This window comes from Cimex lectularius, unplaced genomic scaffold (assembly GCF_000648675.2).
Source record: "Cimex lectularius strain Harlan isolate CLEC.00 unplaced genomic scaffold, Clec_2.1 scaffold251, whole genome shotgun sequence".
Taxonomy (NCBI): Eukaryota; Metazoa; Arthropoda; class Insecta; order Hemiptera; family Cimicidae; genus Cimex; species Cimex lectularius.
In genome coordinates, this window is record NW_019394213.1 from 293110 (window position 1) to 305678 (window position 12569).

Below are 12569 nucleotides of genomic sequence, written 5' to 3' on the forward strand. Positions count from 1 at the left end.
GGATTTACAAACATTGTTTAAATTTAACAAAAACATGTAGGATATGGAAAAAAGTGAATTTATACAATAATTTTTTTTTTATATATTCAATCAGAGTTTTTGTATGAGTAGAAATACTTTGATTGAATATTTTTAAAAAAATCTTGTTTTGCATTGTATAAATTCACTTTTTTCCACATCCTACATGTATTTGTTAAATGTAAACAATGCTTGTAAATCACAGGCCCTGAAGATGATCTCAATAAAGATTGAAACGTTAGCATGATAAAGAAAATGTTTTTCTGAAACCTACAACACACCAGACCGCATCTCACGATTTCTGAATAATCATAACAATATTACTTCATTGCAAAAATATATGTACACCCTGGGGAAAAACTGGATGAGTCAAAAAACCCAACTTGTCAGAATTGCAAGTAATCGAAAATCTTATTAAGTAAACATGTAACAAAAAATAACTAATTATTTTATTATAAGCTTTCATTAATTTTACCATCATAATAGCTATCTAAATAAAAATTACTTTTGCACTATTGATCACCGTGATACTTTTTTCCATTTGTTTACTAATTCTTTTCCTATTTGTACTAAAAAACAGGGACTTTGGAGACTGTATGCTTGTTTAAAATTTCAATTCCTCAACATCAATTCTGGTTTTATAAAAAAGAAAGTAATAAATAAAGGAAAACGAAAAAGGAATCATAAATAAGTAAGTTCACTAAAACTTAAATTGTTCCATAGGTGCCTCATCAGGGTTTGAGGATCATGTGGATGATGCTAAAGGAGTTTGATTCTACATCCTCAAAACTCTGATGACCTTTGGAACAGGCTGAAATGCCTACATAAATTTAGTAAATATATCACAATGTGTAAAACATACAATATAACATATAAAAACATACAATCTTGAGCGAGTGCGTGGTTTTTTACAAATTCAATATTGCAACACCATTCCTGGTTATCTATTTATGTTTAGATAGATAGATAATTGAGTTTTATTTACAAGATGAATACAAATTAAATTTTCTTTTGCTTATAACACATACAGCATGATCATCTAGTTCCTATTTATGATCGTAAAAAGCTCCACTGGGAGGAGATGGTTAAAAAAAATTTACTTTCCATTTAAATATTTAAATAAATATTTAATTAGTATTTATAATTAGTATTTTTCCACTTCAGATGGATTCATCGAGCAGAACATCCGAAAGACCGAGCGTTAACCTCGGCTGGTTTCGAAGTTCGCGCCTCACTTCATCATTATCACTGGTGAAGGCTCACGACGATTGGCACCGTGAGGTGAGGTCAGCCGTCAGGTGACCTCAAGGCTCAGTGTCGGATCATCAGTGACAGTCGGAGTCGGTTGACTTGTCAAGTTCTCATCGGTGCTTACATGTGAAAATCTAGCGATGATTTAAAGAATAAATCATCCAGCTACCATGTCGCTTGACGGGGAAAAAGTTTTCCTGGGTTTTGACTTCAGCACTCAACAGGTGAGCTTGTTCTGTCTAGATGGAAATTATGTTTTATTATTTAAAACAATTCTTTCTTCCTTAGCTGAAAAGCGTCGTGATCAACAGCAAAAGAGAAGTCCTTCATGAAGCCCATGTACTGTTCGACAATGATTTACCAGAATTCAGGTTTGTTTATTGTTTATTTTATAGACAGCAATGCTTATATTGAAAATTCTGACCTTTGTTTATAGTTGATCCATGTTCAATATGTTACTGGTTTGGGCCTGAAATCCCTAGCTTTTTAATTGTTCAGACTGGAAATTTAGTTGTCTATTCACTCCTTGATTGATTGAATTTCATAAGGTAGAAAACTGGGATATTTGAAAAAATATAACATTTCAGAAGATTCAACCATTTCGTCGATACTTTTGTCTATCCTGCTTCTTCTATTCTCACTTATTTTACTGTTATTTTTGTTTGGAACATGACCCAGACAATACTACAATCAAACGACAAAAATGTTTAGTCGTTTCTGACCATATTGGTTTGACTATCCTTGCAGTTTTGGCACTGAAGAAGTTAAAATACATCTGACAGACCAAACAGCCAGGATAAGCAGACCAAAATTGTCATAAATGACCAAATTATAGATTCATCACCCAACAAGGAAATCTTACTACAAATCTTGTCAGTCAGAAGATTAAACTATTTTTTCTCTTATATCTTGTATCTCTTTACTTATTTTACTGTGATTTTTGTTTTGGGACATGACCCTGACAATACCAGGATCAAACGACAAAAATGTAGTTTAGTCGTTTCTGACCATATTGGTTTGACTATCCTTGCAGTTTTGGCACTGAAGAAGTTGAAACACATCAAACACAGGACCAAACAGCCAGGATAAGCAGACCAAAATTATCATAAATGACCAAATTACAGATACATCACCCAACAAGGAAATCTTGCTATAAAGAAATCTTGTCTGTCAGAAGATTAAACCATTTTTTCTCTTATATCTTATATCTCTTTACTTATTTTACTGTTATTTTTGTTTTGGAACACGAACCAGACTTTTTGTGGAGGACAAAATGCAGAAACTCATCTGACAGACAATAACGACCAACAGCAATCGAGCAACAAAAATGTTGTAGATGGTAGTTTCTGACCATATTGGTTTGACTATCCTTGCTGTTTTGACCCTGAAGAAGTTGAAACAGATCTGTCAGTCGGGGCGCATTGGTGGCTGCAACGGTTTAGGCGTTGACACGGCGCTCATCACTGTGAAGTAAGGGTCCCGGGTTCAAATACAGCGGCTCTGTATTCAAACCCAACATACTTACAAATGGGCTTTTTTTCAAAAACACCGACACCCGGAAGGTTGATATAACCCTGCTGTTGTAAACCCTTGTTTAAAAAAAAAAAAAATCTGTCAGATCAAAACTGCCAAGATAGGCAGACCAAAATGATCAGAAATGACAAATTACAGTTTCATCACCCAACAAGGAAATCTTACTATAAAGAAATCTTGTCTGTCAGAAGATTCAACCATTTTGTCTATACTTTTGTCTATCCTGCTTCTTTTTCTCATTTATTTTACAGTTATTTTTGTTTTGCAACATGACATAGACCTTTTATAGATGACAAAATATTGAAACACACGTGACAGACAATACCAGGATCAAAAGAGAAAAATGTAGTTTGGTCGTTTCTGACCATATTGGTCTGACTATCCTTGCAGTTTTGGCACTGAAGAAGTTAAAACACATCTAACAGACCAAACAGCTCGGATAGACAGACAAAAATTATCATCATTGGCCAAATTATAGCTTCATCACCCAACACAAGGAAATTTTACTATAAAGAAATTTTGTCTGTCAGAAGATTCAACCATTTTGTGTATACTTTTGTCTATACACAAGTGATTCTTTTATTCTCACTTATTTTTGCAATGCAAATGCATGTGACAGACAATGCCAGGATCAAGCGAGAACATTGTAGTTTGGTCTGACTATCATTGCTGTTTTGACACTGAAGACGTTGAAACACATCTGTCAGATCAAAACAGCAAGGATAGGCAGACCAAAATGAGCTGAAATGCCAAATTACAGGTTCAACATCCATCAAACACTAAGAGGAAATCTCACAATATATGCATCTTGTCTGACAAATTATTCAACCTGGATCATAAAATCGCTGACCATAACAAATTGTGTTACATTCAATTTTGTTGATATATAATTGATAGAACGGAAATGAGCATTTGTAATTTGAATCTTCCATTGAACAGGATGATCCCCTGATTAACGTGTCAAAATCTCGGCTCATAAGCACTCATTAGGCAGATCATAATGATCAGAAATGACAAAATTACAGGCTGCCAGGAAATCTTACTTTATAGAAATTTTGTCTGTTAGAACATTCAACCAATGTACATACCATTTTGTTTATACATAGCTGATTGGCTGAAATGAAAATTTGGAATTAGAACATTCCATTAGAACATGAAAAAATTTTTAATTATTCTTTCATAATCTTTTTAAAAATTCTTTGGGTAGATCTCTTATCATCCTGCAGAACGTAGGGGCACACAATTTTTTATGTAATCATGTTTTTGGAATGTAAATAAAAAATAGGTTGAGAGTTGGTGTCCGAGTGGATCGAAGTGACGATAGCGTAGAGAGCAGCGGCGTATTGAACTGAAGGTCGTGGGTTCGAATCCTGCTAATGACACTGACATTTTTATCTCAACCGATACCTTACATAAAAAGATTAATTAATTGAAAGAAGTTATTTGGTCAATCAGACTACGAAATATAATGGATTTAGTAAATGAAAAGGGTGAAAGGAGTTTGACATTCAATACCAGAATCGATGACAATCAAGATAGAGAAATGTAGTAAAATTAATGTAGTAAAATTAAAAATTATATATATCTTTCAGATATATATAATTTTTTTTCTACTTACCCTCACAGTTAAAAGAGAAAAAGAAGAAGAAATGCATCTGACAAACTAAAACAGCTAGATTAGACAGAAAAATAATCAGAAACAATCAAATGGCAGGTTTATCACCCATCAGCCCTTACAAGGAAATCTCACAATACATTAATATTGTCTGCCAAAAGATTCAATCTGCAGGATCATAAAATTGCAGCTCTCAAAAATTATGTTTCATTCTATGTTATTTATGGATAACTGATTAATCTAAAATGAAAATGAATGCCATGTACAAATCGATGTTTTTTGTTTTGTTTTTCTTTCTATTTGTAATCATATGGATTTCTTTCTTACTTTAGCACTTAAACTTTTGTCTGTTGTCTGCTAATGAATTTCCTAAATGATTTTTGTAATAATAGAAATATTTTCATGTTCTTTATAGTTCAAGAACGGTTTTCCCAAGTATTATAGCTTTTTTTCTACGTGGGGCAGTTGCATAGAATATGTTCTGTTGTTTCAGTCTCTTCTAGACATAATCATAATTCATAGCACCATTTTTTTAAGTTGGTACTTAACTGGACCAGGTCTGTAATATACCAGTTAATTCCATGATGACCTAGGAACCCACTTTTGCATTATGCTGTATGTAGATCCTAGGTGGCATTTAGACAGTTCCAGGCAAGTTTTGAGTTGATCTTGTAGGCTTGAACAAACTTTAGAACTGCCCAGCTATGTGACAGAATTATTATTGTTGCACCCTTGAGATCTTTGTTTTCAGTATTAGAAGTATCGACCACTTTTTCACTTACGAACACTCTGGATTAAGATATGGTCTTGAAGAAGAAGAAAATAAATATTTAAGGTCATCATCGGGACAAAACAAGGAAATAAAAAAAAATCGTCAGGGTCTTCACGGAAATTTGATATCGCTTGTATTAAAAAAAAAAAAAAATCAAATATGTCAATTTGTCGATATATTTAAGGTTGTTTTGCCCTGATGATGATATTAAAATTATTCGAAAGCTTGACATTAGTAACTAATTTGCTTTCTTCATCTTCAAGAGCTTTATGTTCACAAGTTTCTATGGTAGCTTGAAAGATGGTTGTGCTTGGGCCAAGGGCCAGGTGGAGGTAGACCCCTTTTTGCCCATACCCATACCATTTCAATGTACGAGTATGTCCGAACTAATCAATATTTCAAATCGTAATAATTCTTCACGTACTTTATAACATTGGGCTCAGATTTATCCAGCACAGTGTCCTTGATTATTAGAAATGTGTTTGACATTAAGTATTCGTTGGATATATTATTATGAAATATATTTTTTTTTTAAGTTTTGAGTTGATTGAAAAATCTTGAAATATCGTTATCAGTGCTCTTCCTTATCATCTTATAGAAAATACTTCGTTAATTTTTTTTAACTTTTCCACCATTTTTTCTTTTGTTTTGAAAACTCAGTCCAACACTCAGCTCCTCCTCATTCTTCTGTGCTGTGGATGATTTTAACATTACTCTAATTTTCTTCATTCTTTTTTTTTCTACTTTCTCTCAACTATTAACTTAAATAACCGACTTTCAATAAAATTGCAATTATCACTGGCTTCCATATTTGCTGGTAGGCAGAGACATGTTCAAAATGTTCTGAATAAATTCTGACTTATTCGACTATTTTGATTCCGTCAGAATTCAATCCACTGTAATCGTAGATGTTCATGTAGTAATAAAATTTGAGATGATTTGGCATACTGTGCCTTTTGAGAGTTGCTGTAATCCTCTTTATGCACCCTAGCACACTAGCAAAACCAAAACATCTGGAATTTGATTATTAGGCTTTAGAAGTTGTATTTCTTCCATGGTCACACTGTTCTTTCCATTTTCTCCTGCAGATAACAATAGCACCACTGTCTGTAGATGTGTTGGATCTCTTCTACCTCTTTGCAGAATCTACGTCTTGTTGGTTGATTCAATTCTTCTAAAAGTGGCCATCCAGTTCACAATATCCCATTATGGGTGCTGTTAATTTTCACTCTTTTCCTGATTCCTTTCTTTCACTTTATTTTTTATTTCTTTCCATTGTTTTCTCATTTTTACCATCTTTTTTACTAAGATACTTGACAGTTTAGATCTGTATTTCCACAAAAGATACCCCTCTATTATTGTATATCCTGGGTCCCATTTAAGTAGAACCTTTTTTTGCACACCTAATCTTTCAAAACTATACTCAAGCTAATAATGTTTGCAAATAATGCTGTTCTGGTTGGTTAACATATTCAATTTTGTACATTGTTCATTCTTTTCTGAATGCCAAATGATATTTATGGCAATCAATCATGTTGTTAAAAAAAAAACGTTTGTATTTCTTTTGCTGTTGGCAGATAAATGATCATACAACTGAAAATAGTTAATTCCTTTTTTTTTTTTTTTTTTTTTTCATCTTTTTTTAGGACACACAATGGAGTGGTCAAAGGCGATAAGAAGGCCGTGACAACACCTGTATTAATGTGGGTAAAAGCACTCGACATGATACTTGAGAAGCTCAGGGTTTGCGGTGCTGACTTTTCCAAAGTCTGCGCCGTCTCTGGATCAGCACAGGTTGGTTGTCCGAGAAGTATTTTAGATGTGAGCTCTAGTAAAGGAATCGTTACAGCAACACGGCACAGTGTACTGGTCCTGCGGCGCCGGTGAAGTCCTGAAAAACCTCGATGATAGCCATTTCCTCCACACCCAATTGGCATCCAGCTTCTCAGTCACAAGCAGCCCGATCTGGATGGATGGAAGTACAAAAAAACAATGTGTAACTCTGGAAAAAGCCATTGGCGGACCGATTGTAAGAATATTATTCTTTGTTTTGGAAATTGTGCTTTATATGCGATATTTCCTAGGAGTTAGCAAAGCTCACAGGGTCCAAAGCTTATGAGCGATACTCAGCAGCTCAGATTGCAAAAATAGCGGAGACCAAGTCAACAGCATATAAAAATACTGAGGTTTTTATTTATTATTTTAAATTAAAATAGTTTTTTTAATAAATAAAAATTAATAATATTGTTTTATAGAGAATAACGCTTGTTAGTAACTTTGCTTGTTCACTTTTACTCGGAAGGTATGCACCCATTGATTATTCAGATGGTTCAGGAATGAATCTGTTAGATTTAAGTACAAAACAATGGTCACCTGCTTGCATGCAGGTAATTTTTTGGTTTGCACATTTTACAAAAATTTTGTCTTGCTTTTAAATTTATTATAACTTCAACAGGCTACTGCTGTGGATTTGGAAGAAAAACTTGGCGAGCCAGTACCGACGAATACTCCCCTCGGTAAAATATCCAAGTATTTTGTCGAAAGATTTGGTTTTAATGAGGATTGCAAGGTTATCGCATTTACCGGGGATAATCCTTCTTCTTTAGCAGGTTCGTTAATAATGTTCGTTTTTTTTAACAAATCTTTACTCGAATTTTCTTCAGGTATGTGCTTAAATGATGGTGATTTGGCCGTCAGCCTTGGGACAAGCGATACGATTTTTATGTGGCTCAAAGAGCCTGTTCCACTCGCAGAAGGTCACATACTCATCAATCCAGTAAAACCTGACGAGTACATGGGTCTCCTTTGGTAAATAAACGGTCACTCTCAAACTACCATTAACGGCACCAAGGCTTCTTGCTCACACCGTCTCGGTAGGGATTTAATAAAATGTAGGATGCATGAGTTTATTTGGACTTTTCCTTTTTGATTTCCTGGTAGAAAAGGCTTATGGTAGCTATTTGAAGCATTTAATTGATATTTATACATTTAATTGGTTGGTGTTATTTATTGTAACAAAATTTGGTGTTTTTGCATCATTGTCAATAACCTTAAAGATTATAAATATCCAAAACTTTTTCATGGGTTTACATTGATGTATTAATTATAAATTGTACATATTAAGTATGCATGAATAAATATATTATTTATATAAGCTTGTTATAATTTCAGCTATAAGAATGGTTCAACAACAAGGGATAGATTGAGAAAAATATACGCAAACAGTTGCTGGGAGGAATTTAACTCGCTCCTTGATAGCACGCCACGTGGAAACTTTGGCTATATGGGTAAATATATCTCGAGGGAAAAAATGTCTCTTAATTTTAACTTTTTTTCTTCACCAGGGCTTTATTTTGATTTCGAGGAAATAATGTTACCTTTGCAAGGGGATTTCAGGTTTGATAAAGCAGGCAATGATATTGATAAATTCCCTTCGCCAGAAATTGAAATTAGAGCGCTTGTTGAGGGTCAGTTTTTGGCAAAACGAGCTCAGCTTGAAGATTTAAATATACATATCGGTAAAATTTATTTCTTTTTATTAAAAAAAAAAGAAATTATATATAAAATATTCGTATTTTAGGTGAAAATACAAGAATTATAGCAACCGGGGGTGGTTCTAAAAACCGTTCAATTCTACAGGTCATGTCTGATGTATTTTCATCTCCAGTTTATACACTGGTAATTGAAGATAAATACTTATAAATTAAAACACTTAAATTAACTTTTTTTTTTTTTTCTTCAAAAGGATTATACAAATATAGCAGCCCTTGGAGCTGCATACAGGGCTTTAGATTTTTCAAAATCTGTAGAAGAGAGGGAAGAAAAGACTGAACAAACAACTTCCCAACTCACTCTCTGTTGCAAACCGTTTACTGATTCAAAAGAGGTAGTATAAAATCAATAAAATAAAATTTGATATAAAATAAAACCTATATAAACTTTTTTTTAAAGCTGTATGATCCAATGGTTGTGAGATACAGAACAAACATAAGCAAACTTCTTTCAAAACAAACTGAATGAAGTCTATCTCAACAATTCGAACTACTAAGTGCAGTCAGGTGTATACTTTTTTTGTTATTTATTATAAACATTGTCTATCTTCTGTTATATAATCAATATTTTATTTAAATTTGCAATATTTTGAGATAAAAGTGTTACCAATACCAAGTGGATATAATTTTAATAATTTTTATTGTAATTTCCTGTGAGAGTCGTAAAATAAGTTCATCTAAGTACAATTTGTTTCTTTAGTGATTCTTCTATATACAGAAGTACGTAAACATCATATATGTAGTTTTAAAAAAATCATTTAAGTTTAATAGGCAGTTGTGTTCATTTAAAAAAATTCTCCTCTTATTGCATTTATCAAGTAGAAATTAACTGTTACTGGGAATTTAACTACAATCAAGCCAATACATTTTTACGTTCCGCAAGTTGTGTCTTATTCCCTCAAATCTTCATTTTATAACCAAAGGAAATCTTAAGTTATAAAAAAATGTGCTCTCTTACTCATTCCTAATATCTGTGAGTTTTTTTTGTTTTTTTAACAAACTGATGTATTTAGTTTTTACAGGACAATCAACCCCAGTTTACCATGTTGTCAAAGCCTCAAATCCTTATGGACTCTCAATCTCTGTCTAAACATTGTAAAATTGTATAACCGGGGTTTTTACAATCATGCTTACATAATTGACTGATCAAATCTAAAAATAACCACGTTTATAATGTTGACTTATTAGGAATTAATATTATTTAACAAATACTTCTGAGTTGTAATTAATTTTTAACATCATTCCATTATATAATTATATTTTGCAAAATAATTTTCTAGTCCAAGAGACATATAATTAAGTTAAGTTAAATGTCTTCCCTTGTTTTATTCTAATAAATTATTTAATTTGTTTTATCAACAAAGAAAATCAAATTATACTTTTTGTTTATTTAAACTACTGATACTTTTATTGTAACATTGTGATTCTGTAATGATTTAGATGTAAATATAACAATTTAGTTGAAACTTTGTCTTTATTTAAACCTTTTTATCTTGATTGACCTGCCATATCTTTCTTTTTAACTTCTCTCCTTTGCTTGAATACTTTCAACCTCATCTGCTTATGTAAGCTTTATATATGCTCAAGTATAATAAATATATGTACTTTGGTGCTTTGGCAGACTGGGGTCAGACTTAAGATCCATCCTACCATTTAGGCTCCAGGGGCTATCAACAAAGGTCATTTTAGCCCCCAACATTGAAATTAAAAAGTTAGTGTCACGAGTGGGATTCGAACCCATGACCTTCGGCTCAATACGCCGCTGCTTTAACCACTTGAGCTATCGTGACAATTAAAGTTACAGTGTTAATTTAAAGTTAAGAAGGGTTAATTTCATGAGAAAATATATAATTGACAGTTTTTTATTCATAAAATGAATAGGCTCTTAGAAGACCTATGATATTAATTATATAAAGTACAATTGAAATTAAAAATTATATAAAAGTAATAAAGGATTCTCTTTTTAATTTGAGAATTTTTTTAAATATAAAATAATTCGGCTATTATAAAAAGACTATAAGAACATTAATTAAAGTACAATTAAATACTAAAATTAATTTTTAAATAAATTAAATTTAAATTTTAAATAAATTAATAAATAAAATTTTTATCTCAACTAAAAACCTTAATTGAAAGATATTAATTGGTCAAGCGGACCACGAAAATTAGTGAATTTAATAAGTTAAAATGAAGTATATCTTCACTAAAGCTCTCCGTGGCCATTTCATTTGCGCCAAGAATCAAATAGATTACATGACATTTGAAAAATGGCAAAAAGGAGGAAAAATTCAAAAGGTGAGGGTGAGATGGGAAGTTAGTGTTCGAGTGGATCGAAGTCACGATAGCTCAACTGGTTAGAGCAGAGGCGTATCTAGCCGAAGGTTATGGGTTCGAATCCCGCTTGTGACACTGACTTTTTTATCTCAACTAAAAACCTTAATTACTTGAAAGGTATTAATTGGTCAAGCGGACCACGAAAACTAGTGGAATTAAAATAAATTCTTCTTCTTTTATTTAATGGTTAAAACCTTTCTTGACCAAACTGAAATAGGAAAGAACTTTAGGACCTGGATAAAAAACTGAATTATATAAATATATTCAAATTTTATCCTTCATTTTTCAATTTTATTTCTTATAATTTTTAATTGTAATTAATTTTCATATAGTGTTTAAATGCCAAATTATTTTATATTCTAAAAATCTCAAATTAAAGGAGGAATAATTTGTTTTTATATTTTATTTTTGTATGTGGTTTTAAATTTTAATTGTAATTTCTTTTAATATGGCCTTTTAAGAGCCCAATTATATTAAACTCATATGGTAGTTACTCATATATTTTATTCTTGTAAATGTTCTTGTCTTCTACATTTGGCTTAATTGCTTTTTTCTTTATTTCCTATTTGTAAAATATTTATTCTGTCATCAATTACATTGCAATTACTGTAATATATACAAATAAATAAATAGAAAAAATATATTTGAGTTTTTTAAATATAAAATAAATAGGCTCTTAGAAGACCATATTGTTATTTATTACATTCAGTAAAATTGAAATTGAAAATTTTATAAAAGTAAATATGAAAATAATGGATTCTCTTTTTAATTTGAGAATATTTTAAAATATAAAATAATTTGTCTATTATAAAAAGCCCAAATGAACATTAATTACAATCAAAATTAAAAACGAAGTACAATTAAATATTTAAATAAATTCTTCTACTTTCATTTAATGGTTAAAAATTTCTTGACTAAACTGAATTGGAAAGAACTTCAGGAGCCAGAGAACAAAATGAATTATATAAATATATCACAAATTTTTATCTATTACTTTTAAATTTTATTTTTTTATAATTTTTAATTGAAATTATATGAACTTATATTATGAAATTATAACGATATGAAAAATTAATTTTCATATCGTTTTTAAGTACCAAATTATTTTATATTATAAAAAATCTCAAATTAAAGGAGGAATCATTTGTTTTTCTATTTGATTTTTTGTATGTAGTTTTAATTTTAATTCATCTTCATATGGTCTTCTAAGAGCCCAATTATATTATATTTAATTTTTTCCCCCAAATGCAGGAATTTTTCTTTATATTCTTACATTTCATATCATATCCTAGGAATTTTTTGCTTTAAAGAAAGGGTTAATTTGAAATTAAAAAAAGGTTGCTTTGAAGGTAAAAAGTGTCAATTTGATGTTAAAAAGGTTTAATATTTAATATTTTATTCTTCTCTTCTATATTTTGCTTACTTGCGTTTTTCTTTATTTTCTTTTTGTACAATATTTATTCTGTTGTCAATTCTATTGTACATATTGTAATAT

At 31.1% G+C, this 12569-nt stretch overlaps 1 protein-coding gene across 3 annotated transcripts; it reads left to right on the forward strand.

Moving 5' to 3' along the window:
• Positions 1–1313: 1313 nt before the first annotated feature.
• Positions 1314–10136, forward strand: LOC106664398 (xylulose kinase). Of its 3 annotated transcripts, none has more exons than XM_014390087.2 (14): positions 1314–1493; positions 1558–1640; positions 6836–6983; positions 7039–7218; positions 7274–7375; positions 7445–7576; positions 7645–7798; positions 7853–7997; positions 8361–8476; positions 8534–8707; positions 8770–8867; positions 8935–9075; positions 9141–9247; positions 9763–10133. In XM_014390087.2, exons 1-13 carry the CDS (start codon positions 1440–1442, stop codon positions 9207–9209), a joined length of 1596 nt encoding a protein of 531 aa, XP_014245573.1. In that variant the 5' UTR covers positions 1314–1439; the 3' UTR covers positions 9210–9247; positions 9763–10133. The 3 variants fall into 3 exon arrangements, with proteins under 3 accessions (XP_014245573.1, XP_014245572.1, XP_014245571.1); XM_014390086.2 differs by having other exon boundaries at positions 9754–10132; XM_014390085.2 differs by having other exon boundaries at positions 9141–10136.
• Positions 10137–12569: the final 2433 nt, after the last annotated feature.

What these genes read in the sequence shown, in the direction of transcription:
- LOC106664398 (XM_014390085.2), top strand. Translation starts at nt 1,440, where the DNA reads ATGTCGCTTGACGGGGAAAAAGTTTTCCTGGGTTTTGACTTCAGCACT. An exon ending in CAGCATATAAAAATACTGAG is followed by an intron (nt 7,376 to 7,444) that starts GTTTTTATTTAT and finishes ATTGTTTTATAG; the next exon opens with AGAATAACGCTTGTTAGTAA. An exon ending in AGATTTAAATATACATATCG is followed by an intron (nt 8,708 to 8,769) that starts GTAAAATTTATT and finishes TTCGTATTTTAG; the next exon opens with GTGAAAATACAAGAATTATA.